Source organism: Heterodontus francisci, chromosome 16, assembly GCF_036365525.1.
Source record: "Heterodontus francisci isolate sHetFra1 chromosome 16, sHetFra1.hap1, whole genome shotgun sequence".
Taxonomy (NCBI): domain Eukaryota; kingdom Metazoa; phylum Chordata; class Chondrichthyes; order Heterodontiformes; family Heterodontidae; genus Heterodontus; species Heterodontus francisci.
The window spans coordinates 89264438-89288963 of NC_090386.1; the positions used below are offsets into that span (position 1 = coordinate 89264438).

The 24526-nt window shown below is 44.6% G+C and overlaps 1 protein-coding gene across 1 annotated transcript in view; it reads left to right on the forward strand.

Moving 5' to 3' along the window:
- slc52a3-1 (solute carrier family 52 member 3-1) overlaps positions 1 to 24526 on the forward strand; it is a 34342-nt gene that overhangs the window by 6970 nt on the left and 2846 nt on the right. Inside the window, exons 2-3 of the mRNA XM_068048849.1 lie at positions 4175 to 5315; positions 19827 to 19950. Coding sequence (XP_067904950.1) covers positions 4258 to 5315; positions 19827 to 19950 — 1182 coding nt within the window. The 5' untranslated portion in view covers positions 4175 to 4257. The remainder of the gene's footprint in view (positions 1 to 4174; positions 5316 to 19826; positions 19951 to 24526) is intronic.

Sequence of the window (24526 nt, forward strand, 5' to 3'; positions counted from 1 at the left end):
AAGGTGTAGTTGAGGTGGTAGGTTTGAAGGAGGCTTCTGAAAGCGGGAGAGAGATGTCACAAGGCAGAGGTTTAGGAAGATAATTTCAGAGGGCAGGGATGGTGATGGTTGTGCCAACAGTGCTGAAGTGGAGGAAGGAAGGACTGCACAGCAGACTAGCATTGGAAGGATGCAGGATTTGAACAGGAATGCAGAAGGGTTGCAGTGGGAGAACCATAGAAATGTAGAACGATACAGCATAGAAGGAGACCATTCAGCTCATCGTGTCTGCGTGGCTCTTTGAAAGAGCTCTCCAATTAGCCCCACTCCCCTGCTCTTTCCCCATAGCTCGGTAAATGTTACCTTTTCAACTATTTATCTAATTCCCTATTGAAGGTTGATATTAAACCAGCTTCCACCACCCTTTCAGGCAGCGCATTTTGGATTGTCACAACTTGCTGTGTAAAAAAAAAAGTATCCACAAGTAACATCTAGTTCTCTTGCCAATCACTGTAGAATTGAGCAAGGTCATGGAGGGATCTGCAAATGAGGAAGAGGATTTTTAATCAAAGTATTGAGGGGGAGTTGGAACCAAATGGAGATGGACAAGTACAGGAATAATCGGGAGTGGGGCTTGGTATGATGAAGCAGACTATTCACAAACTTGTTATATTTGACCCCGAGGTGAGCTTCCAACCACATATCTGTGTTACCACTAAGACCACCCATTTTCACCTTCTAACATCATCCGACTCTGCCTGATGCCTCAGCCTCAGCTCAATTGCTGCTGAAACCCTCATTCATGCCTTTTGTTACCTCTAGACTTGACTACTCCACTGCACTCCTGGCCAGCCTCCCACATTCTACCCTTTGAAAACATGAGGTCATCCAAGATTCTGTTGTCCATGCTCTAACTTGTGCCAAGTCCTGTTCAACCACCAAACCCTGTACTCGCTGACCTACATTGGCTCCGGGTTAGGCAATGTCTTGATTTTAAATTTTTCATCCTTGTTTTCAAATCTCTACTAAGCTTCATCCCTCCCTATCTCTGTAATCTGCTTCAACAACAACTATTACTTATATTTATAAAGCATCTTTAATGTAATAAAATGTTCCAAGGCACTTCACAGAAGTATAAAGCAAATTATGACACCAACCCACATTAGGAGATATTAGGTCAGATGATCAAATGCTTGGTCAAAGAGTTATGTTTTAAGGAGTGCCTTAAAGGAGGAAAGCGAGGTAGTGAGGCAGAGAGGTTTAGGGAGGCCTCGGCAATTGAAGGTGCAGCCACCAATGGTGGAGCAATTAAAATTGAAGATGCTCATGAGGCCAGAATTAGAGGAGCACAGGTATCTCGGAAGGTTGTGGGGCTGGAGGAGATTACAGAGATAGGGAGGGATGAGGCCATAGAGAGATTTGAAAACATGGATGAGAATTTTAAAATCAAGATGTTGCTTGACCAGGAGCCAATGTCGGTCAGTGAACACAACGGTGATAGAACAGGACTTGGTGCGAGGTAAGACACAGGCAGCAATTTTGGATGACTTCAAGTTTATGGAGACCAGCCAGGAGTGCATTGGAATAGTCAAGTCCAGAGTCTAAAGGCATGAGAGTTTCAGTAGGAGATAAGCTGAGACAGAAGTGAAGTTAGGCGATGATACAGAGGTCGAAATCCGTGGTCTTTATGATTGCACGAATATGAGGTCACAAGCTCATCTTCGGGTCAAATGTGACACCAAGGTTGCAAACAGACTTGCTTAACCTCAGACACTAGAGGGATGGAGAGGGATGGAGTCAGTAGCTAGGGAATGGAGTTTGGAGTGGGGACTGAAAACAATGGCTTCAGTCGTCCCAATATTTAATTGGAGGAAATTTCTGCTCCTCCAGTAATGAATGTCGGCTAAGCAGTCTGATAATTTAGCTACAGTGAAGGAATCGAGAGGAAGACACCCATGAGCTGGGAGTCATCAGTGTACATGTGAAAACTAATCTAATGCTTTCAGATGATGTCACCGAGGGGCAGCATGTAGATGAGAAATAGGAGGGGGCCAACAGAGGTAATGGTGCGGGAGCAGGAAGAGAAGCCATTGCAAGTGATTGGCTGGCTATGATTCGATAGATAAGAATGAACCAGGTGAGAGCAGTCCCACCCAGCTGGATGAAAATGGAGAGGCATTGGAGGAGAATGGTGTGGTCAACCATGTCAAAGGCTGCAGACAGGTTGAGAAATAAGAGGAGGGAAGGTTTACCTTTGTCACAGCCACATAGGATGTCCTTTGTGACTTTGGTAAGAGCTGTTTCAGTGACAGGGGCAGAAACCTGATTGGAGCGATTCAAAGATGGAGTTCCAGAAAAGATGGGAATACATTTGAGAGGCGACAACACATTCAAGGACTTTGCAGAGGAAAGGGAGGTTGAAGATGGGATGATAGTTTGCCAGGACAGTGGGCCGAGGGTTGATCTTTTGAGGAGAGGGGTGATGGCAGCAGATTTAAAGGAGAGAAAGATTACACCTGAAGAGAGAGAACATTAACAGTATTGGCTAACATGGGGACCAGGAGGGGAAGTTGGCTGTACCCAGTTTAGTGGGAATAGTAGTCTTATGGACAAGATGAGATCAGAGAGGGCATGAGAGGAGATCAGAGAGAAACAAGAGAAAGATGGGAGTTTAGCGCTAGTGCAGGGAGGAGCATTAGAGGAAGTTTGCCCTGATGGGCTAATGGAAGGAAGAGATGTGGCAGAGGCAGCTGATCAGATAGTGTCGATCTTAGTGCCAAAGAAGTCCATGAGCTCCTCGCATTTATTGTTGGAGGTGTGGAGGTGTGGGTGGTTTAAGAAGACAGTATGCAGTAGAGAAAAGAAGCTGGAATTATCTTTGCATTCCAGGATGATCCTGCAATAGTGAACAGTTTTAGCTGATGAGAGCAAGACCTGATAGCGTTTTAAGTAGTCCAGCCAGATCTGGTGATGGATGGCTAAACTAGTTGCCCTCTATAATCTTTCAAGTCTGCGTCCCATGGAGCTAAGGGAGCAGACATGAATGCTGTACCAGGGGAAACGGCCAGGGTGAGAGAGCGAGTAATGGTTTTATTGGGAACTAGGGCATCAAAAGTGGAGATGCAGTTGAGATAATCAGTGGCTGCAGAAATGTTGTCATGAACGGAGGGTCAGAGGCAGTTGGGATTTTGAAAGTGAAGGTATAAGTGAATTGGGGGATAGTTTGTTCCAGAGACGTACAGAAGGAGAATAGATCTGGGACATGGAAGAGGGATGTGGGTACTGTGTGATACAAGGAAGTGATCAGAGATGGCCTTGTCTGTAATTGTTACGATAAGACTAGCAAGACATGTGTGATGGCAAAGTCAGGGCGGATGGCCTTGACCATGGGTTGGGCAGTTTACATGCAGGGAGAGATTTAGGGAGGACAAGAGGGCAGTGAACTCAGACGACAGACAACATGATAAGTTATGATGGAGGTTGAAATCCCTGAGGATGAGTAGTCATTCGGTGCAGAGGCTGAGGGAGGAAAACAGGGAAGATAGCACGGTGAGAAAATTTCATCACACTTGGGAGAGAATGATGATTTTGAAAGAGAGGTGAAAGGTCCTACAATCCTCCGAGATATCTGTGCTCCTCCAATTCTGATCTCTTGAGCATCTTCAATTTTAATCGCTCCATGATTGGTGGCTGTGATTAGGCTCTAAACTCTGGAATTCCCTTCCTAAATCTCTCTACCTCTCTTTTCTTTAAGGCACTACTTAAAGCCTACCTCTTTGGCCAAGCATTTGGTCATCTGCTCTTATATCTCCTTATGTGGCTCAGTGACAAATTTTGCTTGATAGCATTTTTCTGAAGTGCCTTGGTCTGTTAAAAGCACTATACAAATGCAAGTTGTTGTTGTTGTTGCTATAATGTGAGTGGCTGAGTTCTAAACCCTGGGGATAGGGGGCTGTTTTGCCCTAGGTGTTCTCAATAAGCAAAGAACACTTTTTTTTTAGTACTTTATTGATAAAAACATAATTGTTTTATTCTGATGAAAGGTCACAGACCTGAAATGTTAACTCTGCTTCTCTCCCGACAGATGCTGTCAGACCTGCTGAGTATTTCCAGCATTTTCTGTTTTATTTCAGATTTACAGCATCTGCAGTATTTTGCTTTTATATAATTGTATTATTGTTTCTTTGCATTTCAGGAGACGTTGCATAGCTCCTCTCAGCCCTGTACTGCCTAATGCAAATGAGCACTGTCCCATAGACAGACCAGTATCACAGCACCATGTCCCTCGCCATCCACTTACTGGCCTGTATGTTTGGCTCAGGCTCATGGCTTGCCATCAATGGTCTTTGGGTGGAGCTTCCGCTTATTGTGAATGTTTTGCCTGAAGGATGGGACCTGCCCTCTTACCTCACTGTCATCATTCAACTGGCCAATGTGGGACCTCTGTTTGTCACTCTCATACACAAGTTTGCACCAGGGAAGATGAAGGAGATCATTGCCATCTACATTATTATCAGCATTGGAATTTTGGCCACCTTGCTGATGGTATTCTGCTGGAAAGAAACAACAGTACTGGCAGGTAAATCTCACAGTATGGCATTTCTCATACTGGCCTTTTTCTTGTCAGTAGTGGACTGTACATCTTCCGTGACCTTTCTTCCTTTCATGATGAGACTCCAGCCAAGGTACATGACCACCTATTTCATTGGAGAAGGCCTGAGTGGCTTTGTCCCTGGTCTTGTGGCACTAGGCCAAGGTGTTGGGATGGTAAAGTGCGTGAATGTTTCAAAACCAGCCAACGTGACCATTGGGAACATCACAGACGAGACAAATGTTTACCAGATTGAAACTCATTACTCACCTGCCAACTTCTCTACTGAAATATTCTTAGCTGTCCTCGTGGTTATGATGGTTTTCTGCTTGGTGTCTTTTGTTTTCCTCACACGGGTCCCATGGTTACCTCACAAGGAGCTTAATGAAGAGCAAGTGTCTAACCAAGTGATGCAAATCTCAACCACTGAAATAGAGCTGAAGAAATACATCTCTGAGCGACCAGCGGATCCACAAAGCTCCAGTCTAACTAGTCCTAGGAAGGCAATGGCTCAAGCTACATTCACAAACGAAACACAACTTACCTTCACTAAGTACTCCAGGCACCAGCTTCTGTTCATTTATCTTCTCATCGTCTGGGTGAATTCATTAACCAATGGTGTTCTACCATCAGTGCAGTCTTATTCATGCTTACCCTATGGAAGCACAGCTTACCACCTGTCTGCCGCTCTGGGTTCCATGGCTAATCCTGGTGCTTGCATCATTGCTTTGTTTTTACCCAACAGGTAGGCATGATAGAAAGTAATGGAATTTGTATACGGTGAGACCATTGTAATGGGTTCATTCTAATGTCTTTTACCATGCAACAGAATTGAGCTAGAACGAACCATGAATTGTGATGTGACGACTACTGTTTGGTCCAGTTTGGAATCAACTTGCTAGGAAATGACTCTGTGTAGGAGCCAATGCCTAGCATTCCTGGAAAAACTCCTCATAGGTACAAATTTTGGTGATTTGCCAAATAATTTACTGGATAAATGGATCAAGAATAATAGCAATTCTCATACATTTTCAGCCAAATTTCTTCCTTCCCCACCCCTAGGAAGGTACCAAATAGCAGTGTGGCGCAGTCCCATGGGCAAAGACGATTCAATGACAGCTGTAGAATTGTAAAAGTTCACAGAACAGAACAAAGCCATTTGGCCCAATGTGTCTGATCTTGCTGTCTGCTAGAGTAAGTCAAATCAATTCTCACTGCTGTGCTCTCTCTCACAGCCCTGTACATGCCGCCCACGAATTTAGCATTGGGACCAACAGCTATACAGATTGGGCTCAGGTTGTCCCAGTACTAACTTATTTTGCACCCATTTTATGCCAAAAATGGGTGCAACGCATACCAATTTCTACCCTGGGGATTCCAGTAATTGGGTGGGTGTGCAGTCAGGTTCAGGCAGGCAAAGCGTTGGGAATTGTGGAGGTGAGCCAGTGTGCCAGCAGACAGACATGCATCAAGAATCAAGCAATGAGCCAGAAGAAGGGTAAGCAAGAGAATGAGATACAGGCAAGCAGGTGGTCCAGCAGTGACTGAGAAGGAAATGCAAGTGTACTCCAAATGCACCTAAATTGGCACCTATACTACTAACCGTAATCACATGGTTTAGGTGATATGTGAAGGGTATGTGTCCTGGCCTGTCGGAAGATCTTAGACAAATCGATGACTCTCGGAAGACCGCCATCATTAACAAGCTCAGTAGGCTCAATGTGGACATTGCAGCACTTCAGGAGACACGCCTCCCTGCGAGCGGATCGCTAAGAGAGCAAGACTACACCTTCTGCTGTCAGGGTAGGGATCCTGAAGAACTAAGACAGCATGGAGTGGGCTTCACCATCAGAAACTCTTTGCTCAGCATGATAGAGCCAGCTTCAAATGGCTCGGAACGCATACTGTCCATCCGACTGCTCTGGTCCAGTACAGCTATTCAGCATCTATGCTCCAACACTCTGCTCCCTACCTGAAGTTAAAGACCAGTTCTACGAGAAATTCCATAATATCATTAGTAGCATTCCTAATACTGAACATTTGTTCCTGGTGGGGGGGCTTTAATGCCAGGGTTGGGGACGACATGACTCATGGCCCTCCTGCCTTGGGTGCTATGGCATGGGAAGTATGAATGAGAATGGACAGAGACTGCTGGAGCTGTGTACCTATCACAACCTCTGCATCACCAACTCCTTCTTTCATACTAAACCCTGTCACCAGGTTTCATGGAGGCACCCAAGATCACGTCGTTGGCACCAGCTGGACCTCATCGTCACAAGGCGAGCCTCTATAAAGAGTGTCCAAAACACAAGCAGCTTCCACAGTGCGGACTGCGACACCGACCGCTCCCTGGTGTGCAGCAAAGTTAGACTCAAACCAAAGAAGCTACATCACTCCAAGCAGAAGGGCCGCCCGCGCATCAACACTAGTTTCTAACTAGTGTTTCTAAATTCACTTGAAAAGGCCCTTCAAAACACTCCTGCAGGGGATGCAGAGACGAAGTGGGCCCACATCAGAGATGCCATCTATGAGTCAGCAATGATCACCTTTGGCAAACGTGAGAAGCAGAATGCAGACTGGCTTCAATCTCACTTTGAAGAGCTGAAACCTGTCATAGCCACTACGCGCATTGCACTGTTAAACTACAAGAAAGCCCCCAGCGAGTTAACATTCGTAGCATTAAAGTAGCCAGAAGCGCTGCACAAAGAACGTCCAGGCGCTGTGCAAATGACTACTGGCAACACCTATGCAGTCGTAATCAGCTGGCCTCCGACACCAGAAACATCAGAGGAATGTATGATGGCATTAAGAGAGCTTTTGGGCCAACCATCAAGAAGATCGCCCCCTCAAGTCTAATTCAGGGGACACGATCACTGACCAATGCAAGCAAATAGACCGCTGGGTGGAGCACTACCTAGAACTGTACTCCAGGGAAAATGTTGTCACTGATACCGCCCTCAATGCAGCCCAATCTCTGCAGTCATGGATAAGCTGGACGAACAGCCAACAAAATCGGAACTCAGTGATGCCATTGATTCCCTAGCCAGTGGAAAAGCCCCTGGAAAGGATGGCATTACCCCTGAAATAATCAAGAGTGCCAAACCTGCTATACTCTCAGAACTCCATGCTATCCTGGTTCTTCTGGATCCCTACCCTGACAGTAGAAGGTGTAGTCTTGCTCTCTTAGTGATTCACTCACAGGGAGGCATGTCTCCTGAAGTGCTGCAATGTCCACATTGAAACTACGGAGCTCGTTGTTAATGATGGCGGTCTTCCGAGAGTCGTCGATTTGTGTAAGATCTTTCGCCAGGCCAGGACACATACCCTTCACATATCACCTAAACCATGTGATCTTCTGAGAGAGGCGGGAAAAGAGATAAAAACCCATGGCAATTTTCTTTTTTTGTTCTTTCGTGGGATGTGGGCGTCACTGGCAAGGCCCGTCCATAATTGTCCTTGAACGGAGTGGCTTGCTAGGCCATTTCAGACGGCAATTAAGAGTGAACCACATTGCTGTGGGTCTGGAGTCACATGTAGGCCAGACCAGGTAAGGACAGCAGATTTCCTTCCCTAAAGGACATTAGTGAACCAGATGGGTTTTTATGACACTCAATGATAGTTTCATGGCACCATTACCTGAAACTAGCTTTCAATTCCAGATTTGTATTAGTTAATTGAATTTAAATTCCACCAGCTGCATTAGCCTGGGCCTCTGGATTGCTAGTTCAGTAGCATTACTACTACGGCACCGTCTCCCTCTATTTGGGAGGAATAGTCTGGGAAATTCCTCTCTGCCCCCACCACCCCCCCCACCCCCCCACCCCCCATCATTGCCCTCCAGGCAATCAAAACTAGTTTAGGAGATCACTCTGGCCCTGATAATTCCTTGCAACGGCTAGGCTTATGGACGATGTGATCTCTGTCCCAGCCAGAAAGAGGTCCATCTCTCCCGAGAAGGAAATCAATGAATTGTTGGTGGACTTAAGAATGAGGGGATATAATCGTTAAATTAGAGCTGGACCATTTAGGAGGGAAATCATGAAAGACTTTTATCCACATAAAGTGTAGTTGAATAAAAGCAAAATACTGCAGATGCTGAAAATCTGAAATAAAAACAAGAAGTGCTAGAAATACTCAGCAGGTCTGGCAGCATCTGTGGAGACAGAAGCAGAGTTAACCTTTCAGGTCAGTGACCTTCATCAGAACTGACAAATATTAGAAATGTAATAGGTTTTATGCAAGTAAAGCGGGGGTGGGGCAAGAGATAACAAAAGAGAAGGTGTAGATAGGACAAGGTCACAGAGAATAACTGACCAGAAGGTCATGGAACAAAGGCAAATGGTATGTTAATGGTGTTGTGAAAGGCAAAGCATTAGTACAGAGAGGGTGTCAATTGACTGTAAAATGAACAGCCCTGGTTCCAAGCACAAACATTAAGAAAAACAGTGGGTAGGCACAGTAGAAACAAACTAAACAAACTAAAATAAAATAAACAAATAAAAACAAAAAAGAAGAAATGACTAAAAATAAAAAGGGGGGCCCGTCATGTTCTGAAATTATTGAACTCAATCTTCAGTCCGGCAGGCTGTAGTGTACTTAATCGGTAAATGAGATGCTGTTCCTCGAGCTTGTGTTGATGTTCACTGGAACACTGCAGCAATCCCAGGACAGAGATGTGAGCATGAGAGCAAGGGGGGAGGGGGTGTTGAAATGGCAAGCAACCGGAAGCTCGGGGTCCTGCTTGCGGACTGAGCAGAGATGTTCTGCAAAGCGGTCACCCAATCTGCATTTGGTCTCCCCAATGTAGAGGAGACCACATTGTGAGCAGTGAATACAGTATACTACATTGAAAAAAGTACAAGTAAATCGCTGCTTCACCTGAAAGGAGTGTTTAGGGCCTTTGATAGTGAGGAGAGAGGAGGTAAATGGGCAGGTATTACACCTGCTGTGATTGCAGGGGAAGATGCCATTGGAAGGGTTGAGGTGGTGGGGGTAATGGAGGAGTGGACCAGGGTGTCGCGGAGGGAACGATCCCTTTGGAATGCTGACAGGGGAAGGGAGGGGAAGATGCTTTTGGTAGTGGCATCACGCTGGATGTGGTGGAAATGGCAGAGGATGATCCTTTGGATGTGGAGGCTGGTGGGCTGGAAAGTGAGGACAAGGGGAACCCTGTCGCAGTTCTGGGAGGGAGGGGAAGATGTGAGGGCTGAGGTGCGGGAAATGGGCCAGACACGGTTGAGGGCCCTGTCAACCACAGTGGGGGGGAATCCTTGGTTGAGGAAAAAGGAAGACATATCAGAAGCACTGTTGTGGAAGATAGCATCATCAGAGCAGATGCGTCAAAGACGGAGAAACTGGAAGAATGGAATGGAGTCCTTACAGGAGGCAGATTGTGAAGAAGTGTAGTCGAGGGAGTCGATGGGCTTATAACGAATATTAGTAGACAACCTGTCCCCAGAGATGGAGACAGAGAAGTCAAGCACGGGAAGGGAAGTGTTGGAGATGGAGCATGTAAAGGTGAGAGAAGGGTTAGGGTTAGATGCAAAGTTGATAAAGTTTTCTAGTTCCGGGCGGGAGCAGGGAACGGCACCGATACAGTCATCAGTCATTCAAGTGTAGTTGAAGTCTGGGACTCACTTCCCAAAAGACAGTGGATGGTAAGACAAATTGTAGCTTTCACCAAGACTCATATCGATGTAATTTTGTTAGGTAAGGGTATCAAGGGTTATGGAGCTAAAGCACGTAAATAGAGTTGAAGTACAGATTAGCCACGATCTAACAGAACTGAACAATCTCGAGGGGCTGAATGGCCTCCTCCTATTCCTATGTTCCCCATTCCTAGTCTGGATAGTTCAGTACCATATGGTATGGTGCATCCACTGAGCTCGAATTTTTAATTTTTAGCAGATAATCTATTAGATCAGCCAGAAATATCAAACAATGGAATTTGCCCGCGAGCAAAATGCACATTTTTAATCAGAATAAATTGTTCTGCTTTGCAGAAAGTTTAATAATAGACCTGTTATTGCGAACGGGAAATGCTGACTTGTCATTGCTGAGTCCTTAGGGTGCTGTGTAGTGCGTTTTATGGATCAATGAATGTCTGCTGGCAAATACAGTTTGAAGTTTTATTTGTTACAATGGACAAATCAGATCAAATATTCCATATAACATCATGGTTCCTGAACTGCTGTGCCATTGGAGATGTCAGAGCTGAATAATCAAAGCAGAAAGATGTATCATTTCTGTTCAGTTTTTGGTGAAGATATGTGGTCGTATTTGAACCCAAGGTGAGCTGCTGACCTGATCTCCACCATCACTAAGACCTTCTATTTGCACGTCCGTAACATCACCTGACTCCACTCCTGCCTCAGCTCATCTGCTGCTGAAAGCCTCTTCCATGCCTTTGTTACCTCCAGACTTGACTATTCCAATGCATTCCTGGCTGACCGCCTATCATGCACCCTCTGTAAACTTGAGGTTATCTAACACTCTGCTGCCTGCGTCCTAACTCGCACCGAGACCCGTTTCCCCATCACCCTCTGTGCTCACTGACCCACATTGGCTCCTGGTCCAGCAAGGCCTCAATTTTAAAATTTTTATCCCTGTTTTCAAATTCCTCCATGGCCTTGTCCCTCCCTATCGCTGTAATCTTCTTCAGCTTCAGAAACCTCCAAGATCTCTGTGCTCCACCAATTCTGGCCTCTTGGGCATCTCAAATTTTAATCGCGCCACCATTGGTAGCCATACCTTCAGCTGCCAAGGTCCTAAGCTGTGGAATTCCCTCCCTAAACCACTCCACCTCTCTACTTTACTTTCCTCCTCTAAGATGCACCTTCAAACTTTCCTCTTTTACCGAGCTTTTGGTCACATGCCCTATTATCTCCTTTCGTAACTCAATGTCAATTTTTGTTTGATGACTCTCTGCAAAGCGCCTTGGGATATTTTGCTACATTAATAGAAACCTAGAATGCGCTCCTTAAAAGCCTCGGTCAATTGAACATGAAAGATTTAGATTGATAGGTTTTTATTAGGTAAAGGGATCAAGTGTTCACTTTCAGCAAAACAGTCACAGACCTGAAACATTCACTCTTTTTCTCTCTCCACAGACACTGCCAGACCTGCTGAGTGTTTCCAGTATTTTCTGTTGAGATTTTTGGCACATTTTCAGATGTATTTTGATCTGTACTGGGCGTCTGTTTGTACTGGACTGCAGCGGTTGAAGAAAGCAGTTTATCCACCTTCTCAAGGACATTTAGGGATAAATGCTGGCCTAGCCAGCGATGCCCACATCCCATGAATGAGTAAAAAAACTAGGCTGCCTATAAAGGAAGTTTTTCTATTTAGTAAAGTTCATTATTGATAAAGCAGATGACAATAAGAACAAGACATTCCCACACATTATAGAAAGTGACTGAAACAAGAATATTATATACTAAAATATTTCAACAAGAAAGCAGCAAAACAGCTGTGTTTCTCTAAATATCTAAATTGTTTGCTTCAGGTTTCTGACCTGAATTCAGCTGGCAAAAAACAAGGTTATCCCTCTGCTCGTGAACATTCATCATTTGGTTTTAGCTCTCCTCTAAAGATAAATTATGATCAGGAAGGCAAGGGTACAGTTATCAGCACTTAGTCAACAAATACAACAGCAATCTTACATGAGAAGTCAGTCTGTCAAGCATGTTAGAACAGAAGAGAGATCTGTCCAGGCAATGAGAAAAAAAAATGCACACTGCAAATGCAGTCCACACCACTTAATTCTTAACGTGCGTAGAAGCCAAATTGTGCTGACCATTTGCCGTTATCACAGGAGTCGATCACAAAAGCACCGCTTATGAGTTATTAAGCAAGTCGGCTATTTTGGGCTGTTTAATAAATACTTACCCTGTGCTTACTAATTATGAAAAGACAATGACTATCTCCAACAAGAGAGCATCTCCCCTTGACATTCAATGGCATTACCATCGCTAAATACCCCCACTATCAACTTCCTGGGGGGGTTACCATTGACCAGAAACTGAACTGGAGTAGCCATATAAATACCGTGGCTACAAGAGCAGGTCAGAGGCTAGGAATCCTGAGGCGAGTAACTCACCTCCTGACTCCTCAAAGCCTATCCACCATCTACAAGGCACAGGTCAGGAGTGTGATGGAATACACTCCACTCGCCTGGATGGGTGCAGCTCCGACAACACTCAAGAAGCTTGACACCATCCAGGACAAAGCAGCCCGCTTGATTGGCACCTCATGCACAAACATTCACTCCCTCCACCACCGATGCACAGTGGCAGCAGTGTGTACCATCTACAAGATGCACTGCAGCAAAGCATCAAGGCTCCTTCGACAGCACCTTCCAAACCCATGACCTTGACCTCCTAGAAGGACAAGGGCAGCAAATACATGGGAACACCACCACCTGCAAGATCCCCACCAAGCCACGCACCATCCTGACTTGGAACTATATCGCCGTTCCTTCACTGTCACTTGGTCAAAATCCTGGAACTCCCTTCCTAATAGCACTGTGGGTGTACCTACCCCACATGGACTGAATGAGCCCATTTTTCAACAACAGCTTGCATTTGTATAGCACTTTTAATGTAGTAAAATGACTCAAGACACTTCATAGGAGCATAACCGAACAAAAATTGACTCTAAGTCAAAAAAGGTGACATTAGGACAGGCGACCGAAAGTTGGAGCGAAGAGAGAGGTTCTAAGAAGTGTCCTAAAAGAGGAGAGAGAGAGAGGTAGAAATTGGGATCGGTTTAGGGAGAGCTTGGGGCCTAGATGACTCAAGGCACAGCCACTAATGATGGGGCAAAGAAAATCGGGGTGCACAAGAAGCCAGCACTGGAGGAATGCAGAGATCTTGGAGGGTTGTAGGGCTGGAGGAGGTTATAGAGATAGGGGGAGGCCATGGAGTGACTTGAACATAATGATGAGAATTTTAAAATGGAGGGGTGAGTAGATCAGGAACCAATGTAAATCAGTAAGCACATGGGTGATGGGTGAACAGGATTTGATGCACATTAGGATATGGATGGCAGCTTATTAGATGATCAGCTTCATTGAAAACTGTCGGCGAGACATTGGTCGTCTCAATTTCTCTGCCCCCCTCACTCACTCTAACCTGTCCCCCTCTGAACTTGAGGCACTCCGTTCTCTCAGGTCTAACCCCGACATGGTCATAAAACCTGCAGACAAGGGTGGTGCTGTTGTTGTATGGCGTACCGACCTCTACCTTGCAGAAGCTCAACGCCAACTCACAGACACCTCTTCCTACCTCCCTCTGGACCATGACCCCACCACCGAACATCAAGCCACCGTCCAAAGGACTGTCACTGACCTCATCTCCTCTGGAGATCTTCCCTCTCCGGTTTCCAACCTCATAGTCCCACAACCCCGGACAGCCCGCTTCTACCTCCTTCCCAAAATCCACAAACGGGAATGTCCCGGCAGACCCATTGTGTCAGCCTGCTCCTGCCCCACTGAACTTATTTCTTCCTATCTAGACTCTATCCTTTCTCCGCTCGTCCAGTCTCTTCCCACCTACATCCGTGACTCTTCTGATGCCCTACGTCATTTTGACAATTTCCAGTTTCCTGGTCCCAACCGCCTCCTCTTCACTATGGACGTCCAATCGCTCTACACCTCCATCCCCCACCAGGATGGTTTGAGGGCTCTCCGCTTCTCCCTGGAACAGAGGCCCAACCAGTCCCCATCCACCACCACCCTCCTCCGCCTGGCTGAACTTGTTCTCACATTGAACAACTTCTCCTTCAACTCCACGCACTTCCTTCAAGTAAAAGGTGTCGCTATGGGTACCCGCATGGGTCCTAGTTATGCCTGTCTTTTTGTGGGATATGTCGAGCATTCTTTGTTCCAGTCCTACTCAGGCCCCCTCCCCCAACTCTTTTTCCGGTACATTGATGACTGTATCGGTGCCGTTTCCTGCTCCCGCCCCGAACTAGAAAACTTTATCAACTTTGCTTCCAATTTCCACCCTTCTCTCACCTTTACATGGTCCATCTCTGACACTTCCCTTCCCTTCCTCGACTTCTCTGTCTCCATCTCTGGGGATAGGTTGTCTACCAATATCCATTATAAGCCTACCGACTCCCACAGCTACCTCGACTACACTTCTTCACACCCTACCTCCTGTAAGGACTCCATTCCATTCTCCCAGTTTCTCCGTCTCTGACGCATCTGCTCTGATGATGTTACCTTCCATGACGGTGCTTCTGATATGACCTCCTTTTTCCTCAACCGAGGATTTCCCCCCACTGTGGTTGACAGGGCCCTCAACCGTGTCCGACCCATTCCCCGCACCTCTACCCTCACCCCTTCCCCTCCCTCCCAGAACCGTGACAGGGTTCCCCTTGTCCTCACTTTTCATCCCACCAGCCTCCATATCCAAAGGATCATCCTCCGCCATTTTCGCCACCTCCAGCGTGATGCCACTACCAGTCGCATCTTCCCCTCCCTTCCCCTGTCAGCATTCCGAAGGGATCATTCCCTCCGTGACACCCTGGTCCACTCCTCCATTACCCCCACCACCTCATCCCCGTCCCAGGGCACCTTCCCCTGCAATCGCAGGAGGTGTAATACCTGCCCATTTACCTCCCCTCTCCTCACTATCCCAGGCCCCAAACACTCCTTTCAGGTGAAGCAGCGATTTACTTGTACTTCTTTCAATGCAGTATACTGTATTCGCTGCTCACAGTGTGGTCTCCTCTACATTGGGGAGACCAAGCGCAGACTGGGTGACCGCTTTGCGGAACATCTCCGCTCAGTCCGCAAGCAGGACCCTGAGCTTCCGGTTGCTTGCCATTTCAACACTCCCCCCTGCTCTCATGCTCACATCTCTGTCCTGGGATTGCTGCAGTGTTCCAGTGAACATCAACGCAAGCTCGAGGAGCAGCATCTCATCTACCGATTAGGCACACTACAGCCTGCCGGACTGAACATTGAGTTCAATAATTTCAGAGCATGACAGCCCCCCATTTTACTTTTATTTTTAGTTATTTTTTCTTCCTTTTTTTTACATTCTTTTTTACATTTTTTACTATCTTTTTTTGCATTTATTTCATTTCATCTTAGTTTGTTCAGTTTGCTTACCGACTGTTTTTTTCAGGTTTTTTTTCAGGTTTGCACTTGCTGCTGTTCAATATTCAGTGTATTCACACCTAATCTGTACTAATGCTTTGTCTTTCAACACACCATTAACATATTGTTTGCCTTTGCTCCATGACCTTTTGGTCAGCTATGTGGCCTGGTCCAATCTGCACCTTCTCCTTTGTTATCTCTTGCCCCACCCCCACCTCACTTGCTTATAATCTGTGATTTTTCTAATATTTGTCAGTTCCGAAGAAGGGTCACTGACCCGAAACGTTAACTCTGCTTCTCTTTCCACAGATGCTGCCAGACCTGCTGAGTGGTTCCAGCATTTCTTGTTTTTGTTATTAGATGGGCTACTGTTTATGGAGGGCAGAAGATGGGAGGTCGGCCAGGAGAGCATTGGAATAGTTGAGTCTGGAGGTAACAAAAGCATGGATGGGGCTTTCAGCAGCAGATGAGCTGAGGTAGTGCCGGAGATGGGCGATACATGGACTGCAGAGGTTCAAGAAGGCGGCTCACAACCACCTTCTCAAGAGCAATTCGGGATGTGCAACAAATGCTGGCCTTGTCAGCGATGCTCACATCCCATGAACGAATAAAAAAGAAATTATGATATTATCCGGCCTGATGTGCATAATGTGCACGGTTTCCAGCTCTGCATCATGGTAACCTTGGTAGCAACCAAGGGCATTAGGTTTGTGGAGTATTGTCAATGGTGCATTCATATTATTCTTTGATTTATGACTTAGAGAACCTGTGCACTTCTGAGTAATGAATGAAAATGACTACTTGTGGAGGTCTCATCAGTGTCAATGCAAATGTCCTAGTTCTACACAGAAAGACAAAAATATCTCTTGGAATCCTGACACAGTGTGTGTACTTTGTACTGCATTGGCATAAGCCTATACACCTGCTGCAAACTACATCTGTGCATTCTTAGATTGCAAAAGGCACACAGAAAACGATCCCACTAATGTGCCACAAGAACTTGTGAAAGATAGGCTCGTGTATTTGCTGAACATCACTGGGTAGCAGCCGTCCGGTTCTCTTACACCATTTCATATTAAAATCTAGTCAAGTCAGCAACATTGGACCTGGCACAATGGACACTTAGCAAGTTTAGTTCCAGATTTTGGCATTTCTGACACAAATAGATATTTTTTAAAATGCCACTTTAAATTAAGAATAAATATTCACTTTGAATTCAAACACAGATCAAAAAAAATTCCCACTTACCAGTACGTTTTGAAAACAGCAATTCATAGCCAGCAGGATCCGTCAGAGAATGAAGAGCTTAATGGTTCCCCATCACAATGTAGCTAATTTCCCAGCACCCAAAATTGGTTAAAATCAGAAGCTGTGCAAATGGACATTTCAAGTTTTTTGGGACAGCTTCCTGGTTGTCGTCTGTTAGTCTCTTTGGCCGGGATTTTATCCCGGTGACGGGGGTCCTGGTGGTGGGCTAGAAGGCGAGAGGAGAGAGTGGGCTGGATTTTAAGGAGCCCTAGACGTCAGGATCTGTGACGGGGGTGGTGGGGGCGGGGGGGGGGGTGGTGGTCCTGAAGATGAGGCCCACCAAGGACCTCGATGCCAGCAAGATCCGGCCCGATCACAGCAGGACCCGGCCCGATCCTCCAGGCAGCGGGGAGGCACTGGTGACCATAATTTGAATATTTAAATCAATTAAATTAATTAATTTAAATATACTTACGCCTCCTCTTGAGGGCCCACTGCGATCTTCAGTACGACGGCCAGCACGCCCGCGCCTTCGGATCCCTGCCTGGGGGAACGAGGTGCAACACTGGTGGGGAGGTGGGAGGAGGTAAGTTTCTTAGTGTGGGGGTTGGGGACGGGGTCAATATAATGTCATGGGTGTAGGGGATGGTGGGAAGGGTTGTTATTTAAAGTTTATGCAGTTTGGGGGGTGGGAGCGAGGATCAGATGGTAAAGGTATGTGTTTTTGGGGGGGAAGGGCAAATAATTAATTTTATTGTTATTGGGGGGTGGGAGAGGGGCAAAAGAGATGTATTTATTTAATTTAATTCAATCTATCTTTTAATATTTAAATACACCAGTAGGGCTGACAGCCCTTTAAAAATGGCGTCAGTGCCTGTGCACAGTCAGCTGATGCCATTGCCAGGGATGGACAGCCCACCCCCTCCACGTGATCGGGGTGGGAGGCCCGCCTGGGCTATTTAAATGAGCCGCCACGCTTGAGATCTCGGCGGTTCTTTGGTGAGCGGGCCGCCATTTTTGAAGCTTGCCGCCAATAAAATCCAGCCACCGTCCTGGCCCATTGGCAGATCCCCAGTGCAATTTTACAGCGGGCAGCCAATTAACTGCCTGCCATCAGGGACACTGGCCCTTTAAGGGACAAACCCCTGCTTCCAAAGCTGCCGGTGAGGGTTGGGAGGGCTGGTCTTGCCACAGGGGCAGCCATTGCTGTCAGAGGGAGCCTCTGGGGGCCATTGATTACCACCATTGGAGGGACCACTCCTGAGGCCACCAGGAGGCCGCTAGGTCTCACCTTCAGTAAAATCGAACTGAAGGCAGGAAGCTGCTGTTAAGTAGCCATTAATTTTTAAAGACCTCTATTAGGCCACTGTTCATCATTATGACAAAACACTTACTTATATCCCGCCCCCCCCCCACCCCCACTGCCCCCACCCCTCCTTACAGGCAAGTAATCTCCTGGGAAAGTAAAAAAAAACAGGGGGAGAAAAACAGGGATAATTAGGGGAAAAAATTTCTCTTGGATCTCCTCAGGCAGTCAAAACTAGTCCAGGAGATCCAAGTCAACGGGTAATATCACTCTAGGAGTTGAAGTAACAGTGATGAATGAATTGCCTGCAGGACGTGTGCATGGTGATCTACACTTACTGTCGTATCAGTTTGGATCTCACAATAGACACTTTCTAGAGAGTTTTCTTTGGAGCCATGCCAAAAAGTTCTAATGAGAAATGTGTTTTAAAGAAAATGTATTTTTGACAAGGCAACATAAGGACTGCTTTTTATGGAACGTCATCATGCCCCAAGCCTCCTCTATACAAGGAGGCATAAACAGGTGCCTTGAGCTTTCATAAGGGAAGGTATTTTGTTCAGGGTAATAACTTTGATTGGCAGCTCAGTGGGCCAATCCTCATGGTACAGAGTTAAGGGAGGGTCAGAAAACTCTCTTTTTCTTTCTCTCTTTCTCTCCCTTTCTTTCTCTTCTTTCTCTCTCTTTTTTCTTTTACTCTTTTCTCTTTCTTTTCTTTCTCTCCCCCACTGGAGAGGGAACTCTGAGGCAGTGAGAGATCAGGCTGAGGAATGATAAGGGATTTCAGTCTAACTAGTCTAGAGACAGTGAATTTGTAAGTATTCTGGCTTGAAAATAGAAAAGATTTGTATAATTTTTACTTTACATGAGGACCATGAGTAAATAAATGTATCTCGCTGCAAAGCAATATTTTATTCACTCAAATACCCCATGTGAAATAAAACAATTGGCTGGTTTTACATTTGTCATTGTCTTACAAGTTGTTTTTCAATCTTTTTTCCCAAATGACGGGACAGCACGTGTAGGGTCATGTGAGAGATTATGATATCCTGTACACACAATAAGTGGCTTGTGTTATGATTCCTGGGCTATGCTAATGTTTGAAAAACATATTGGGCTGTAAAGGTACACTCCAGATCATAGGGGGCACAAGGTTCACTTACAGGAGTGACCAGTTACATCAAAAACAAGATAAATCGAGTTGGACCATGAAATCTGAAGTAGTCTGTTCAGTTGGTCAGTGCCTATGTTGCTTTGGTTATTGTATTAGTGAGTTAGTTCTTTTAATGGTTTCTCTATCAGACAGGAATTATAAACAATGTGTTGCATCCATGGTGAGAGGATAGTGTGCATTCCAAAAATAACATATTTATGAAATAAAAATGTCTAATTCATTCTAACTTACAATGAGTCTCTCTCTTGGCCTTCCAAAGGTTATGTAATTACAAAATAAAGTTCTAGATTGTTATCTCAGTCAACACAGACTTCCAGATTGTCTGGCACAATGACTGGTTTTGAAGAAACAGTTCATTAGAGAATGTCACAATGAGAATTTGACAAGCTTCAATCTGATTTTTTCTCTCCCCCTCATTTTTCAGGTCCTTAGTATTGCTGGGATCCCTCTCTCTGGTTGGTACAGCGTTTGGCGCTTATAACATGGCAATGGCTGCGCTAAGTCCATGTCCCTTACTCCAGCATTCGGAAGCTGGTGCCGTTCTGATTGTGAGTATGGAATAAAAGGGAAGAATAAAGGCCTGTCAGAAAATGCAATGTCAGGTAGCGTGGGGATTCGTAACTCCAGAGTTGCCTTCAAAAATCAAATGGTGACAGAGTCTTGTTACTATTAATGTCCTCTTTAATTAGTTGATTGTCTTGCACCTTATCAAATGCCTTCTGGAAATCTAAGTACAATACATCCACCAGTTCCCCTTCATCCACAGCACATGTAATTTCCTCAAAGAACTCCAATAAATTGGTCAAACATGATTTCCCTTTAACAAAACCGTGTTGATTCTGCCTGATCACCTTGAATTTTCCTATGTGCTCTGCAATCATGTCTTTAATAATAGCTTCTAACATTTTCCCTAAGCTAACTGGCCTGCAGTTTCCTGCTTTCTGTCTCCCTCACTTTTGAATAAAGGAGTTACATTTGCTATTTTCCAGTCTAGCGGAACCTAGGGAATTTTGGAAAATTAAAACTAACACATCAACTATCTCACTAACCACTTCTTTTAAGACACTAGGATGAAGTCCACCAGGACCTGAGGTCTTGTCAGCCCGCAGCTCCAACAATTTGTTCAGTACCACTGCCCTGGTGATTGTAATTTTCTTGAGTTCCTCCCTCCCTTCCTGTCCTGATTAACAGCTAATTCTAGGATTTTACTTGTATCCTCTATAATGAAGACTGATGCAAAATACCTGTTCAATTCATCTGCCATCTTCTTATTGTCCATTATTAATTCCCAGACTCACTTTCTGTAGGGCCAACGTTCACTTTGTTAACTCTTTTCTTCTTAAAATATCTATAGAAACTCTTACTATCTGTCTTTATATTTCTAGCTAGCTTTCTCTCGTACTCTAATTTTACCTTCCTTATCAATCTTTTAGTCAATCTTTGCTGTTATTTATATTTGGTCCAATTTTCTGACCTGTCACCCATCTTTGTGCAATTATATGCTTTTTATTTAAGTTGATACTATCTTTAACTGTTTTAGTTAACCATGGATGGCGGGTCCCCCCCCCCTTGGAATTTTTCTTTCTCGTTGGAATGCATCTATTCTGTGTATACTGAAATATTCCCTTAAATGTCTGCCAGTGTGTCTCTGCTGACCTATTCCTTAACTTTATTTGCTAGTTTACTTTAGCTAGCTCTGTTTTCATGCCCTCGTTATTGCTTTTATTTAAATTTAAAATACTGGTCTTGGACCCACTCTTCTCTCCCTCAAACTGAATGTAAAATTCAATCATATTATGATTGCTGCTACCTAGGGGTGCCTTAACTATGAGGTCATTAATTAATCCTATCTCGTTGCACAATACCAGGTCTAGTGTAGCCTGCTCTCTGGTTGGCTCCAGAACGTACTGTTCCAAGAAATTATTCCGAAAACATTCTATGTACTCCTCATCAAGGCTACCTCTGCCCATCTGACTTTTCCAGTCTATATGTAGGTTAAAATCCCCCATGATTATCGCTGTACCTTTCTGACAGGCTGCAATTATTTCTTCCTTTATACCCCTTTCTACAGTGTGGTTAATGTTAGGCGGCCTGTTCACCACTCCCACAAGTGACTTCTTGCCTTTATGATTTCTAATCTCTACCCAAACTGCTTCTACACCCTGGTTTCCTGAACTCCCACTCATTCTTAATTTGGCCTGTGCTCTGCCTGTATGGTGACTGTGGGAAGCCTGAAACCTCTCTATTGTGCTAATACCATCATTAATTAACAGAGCCACCCCTCCACTTCTTCCCAGCTCCTGTCCTTCCTAAATGTCATGTACCCTTCAATATTCATGTCCCAATCCATGTCATCCTGCAGCCATGTCTCTGTAATGTACTGTTAAAAAATAAGGGGTCGCCCATTGTACTTATTTATTTCTATTTCTAGCTTACGAGAGGGAAGGTGAATGGACAGACCAAGTAGAACTACAGCAGACAGAAGGGTAGTGAATAGACAGATCAGATATACTATTGTACACCAAGGGGTGGGGAACAAAAAAAACATATATAACAGTTGCATACAGAAGGTGGGGAATGTTTTGACTAGACTGCCCAGCAGGCTGATTAACACTGATATCATCAGGTATTTTAGGAGAAAGTTCCAGGCAATTATTGATTCAGGTATTGAACTGCGTGTTCTGTTGCATGTTGAAGTTGGCCAGATGGACTGATGCATTCCTTCTGATTTTAATCACAGGTCTTGACTTTCGTTTCTTGTTACATTTTTCAACCTTTCTAGTGTCCTGCACAAGAGCCTTGCCCTTGCTTAGGTTTAAGATAAGGGATTAGTTGTGGATGTTTCCTTATCCTCCCTTTGCAAAGCCGCTTTCCCACTGATGGACTGCAGTAATTTTAAATTTTCATTTAAAGCAATGGAGGTTTGTGATTGAATGTGTAATATTTTCTCATATTTTGCTCCTGTACATTTTCAGGGGATTAAAAAAAAATCGTGATCATCCATCAAGTTTTACAATGTATTAAACCCTGTGGTGGCTTTAATCAGATTATTTCAGCTGTTACAAACGGTTTAATTGCTGCATCATGGTAACCAGTTTTTCAGAGTCCTTTATTACTGTGAGCATTCCTCTCCATTCCTACTCTCTCCCACTCATTCTTAATTTGCCAGGTGGATGCCAGTGTTGTGGCTGTACTGGAACAGCTTGGCTAGGGGTGCGGCTAGTGCTGCAGCACAAGTCTTCAGTACTATTGCTGGAATGTTGTCAGGGCCCATAGCCTATGCAGTATCCAGTGCCTTCAGTTGTTTCTTGATATCACGTTGAGTGAATCTGATTGGCTGAAGACTAGCATCTGTGATGCTGGGAACCTCAGGAGGAGGCCATTCAATTTTCTTCATGCAAAAGGTGATGGAAGTGTGGAAGAAGTAGTAGATAGTAGCTCTTAGGTTTTTATTAGTGGAGAGTATTAAGGATATGGAGCCAAGGCAAGTGAGTTAGAATACAGATCAGCTATGATCTCATTGAATGGTGGGTCAGACTCAAGGGGCTGAATGGCCTCTTCCTGTTCCTATGTTCCCTAAGGTGAAAGGCAACTTCAATGCACACGAGCTTTCCAGAGCAGAGAAGGTTGAGGGAGATTTCATAGAAGTGTTTAAAATCATGAAGGGATTTGAATGAAGAGAAACTGTCTCCCATAGCAAGGGACAATGATTTAATGTGATTTTTGAAAGAAGCAGAGTGGGAGATGAGAAGAAGCTTTTACGCAGTGAGTTGTTATGATCTGGAATGCGCTGCCAGAAAGGGCGGTGGAAGCAGATTCAATAATAACTTTCAAAAGGAAATTAGATAAATACTTGAAGTGGAAAAATTGCAGGGCTGTGGGGAAAGAGTAGAATCATAGAATGATATAACACAGAAGGAGGCCATTCAGCCCATTGTGCCTGTGCCGGCTCTTTGAAAGAGCTATGCAAATGCATCGCAATGTAAATTTTTCCCCTTCAAGTGTTTATCCATATATCTTTTGCAAGTCGCAGTTGAATCTGCTTCCTTTCAGGCAGTGCATTCCAGATCACAACAACTTGCTGTGTGAAAGAAAGTTTCCTTATGTCAGCAGGGGAACTGTGATTAATTGGATAGCTCTTTCAAAGGGTCAGCACAGGCACAGTGGGCTGAATGGCCTGCTTCAGTGCCATATCATTCGCTGTTTCTATGAAAGCAGGTCCTGGGAGAATACTGTTCTTACCTTTTTAAAAAAAATATTGCTTGATGCCATGTCATGAGCCTTCCTAGATTAATAAGCTTTTAAATCAACACAGACTGGAGCTGAGAATTTGCCTGGTCCCCTGGGGCTACAATTGTTCAATCTAAAAACATTATTCCAATTAGTCTTCCTTTAAAACATTTATACATCAGCACTTTTGTGGTTTAAAGAGTTATTACTTCTGGCCATAAAATACTAATTATATAACCATAATTTTCATGATTGTAGGTTATGTACAGATTGATTTAATAATATTAAATTTTTTATATGAGCCAAATTTGTTCCAGCCAGCAATTTCTTTCACATTTTCCAATTTGATGCAGCACTTTTCATATTCCATTCTTTAAATGCTTTACTCTGTCTAATATTTTGTTGTAGTGACAGAGTTAAGCAAGGCTGAGAGCAGCTGAGATTTTACCCGGAGCAGACAGCTGGGGCTTCCAACTCTCCTTGTGGCTCAGTTTCCTAACATTACACAGGAAAATTAAGAACAGTAATTAGGAATGTAACTCCTTTATTCAAAAAGGGAGGGAGACAGAAAGCAGAAAGCTACAGACCAGTTAGCTGAACATCAGGGAAAATGTTAGAAGCTATTATTGACGATGTTATAGCAGGGTATTAAAAAAAAATCAAGGTAATCAGGCAGAATCAATAGGGTTTTGTGAAAGGGAAATCATGTTTAACCAATTTATTGGAGTTCTTTGAGGGAGTTACATGTGCTGTGGATAAAGGGGAACCAGTGGATGTATTGTACTTAGATTTCCAGAAGGCATTTGATAAGGTGCCCCATCAAAGATTATTACAGAAAATTAAAGCTCATGGCAGAAGGGGTAACATATTGGCATGGATAGAAGATTGGTTAGC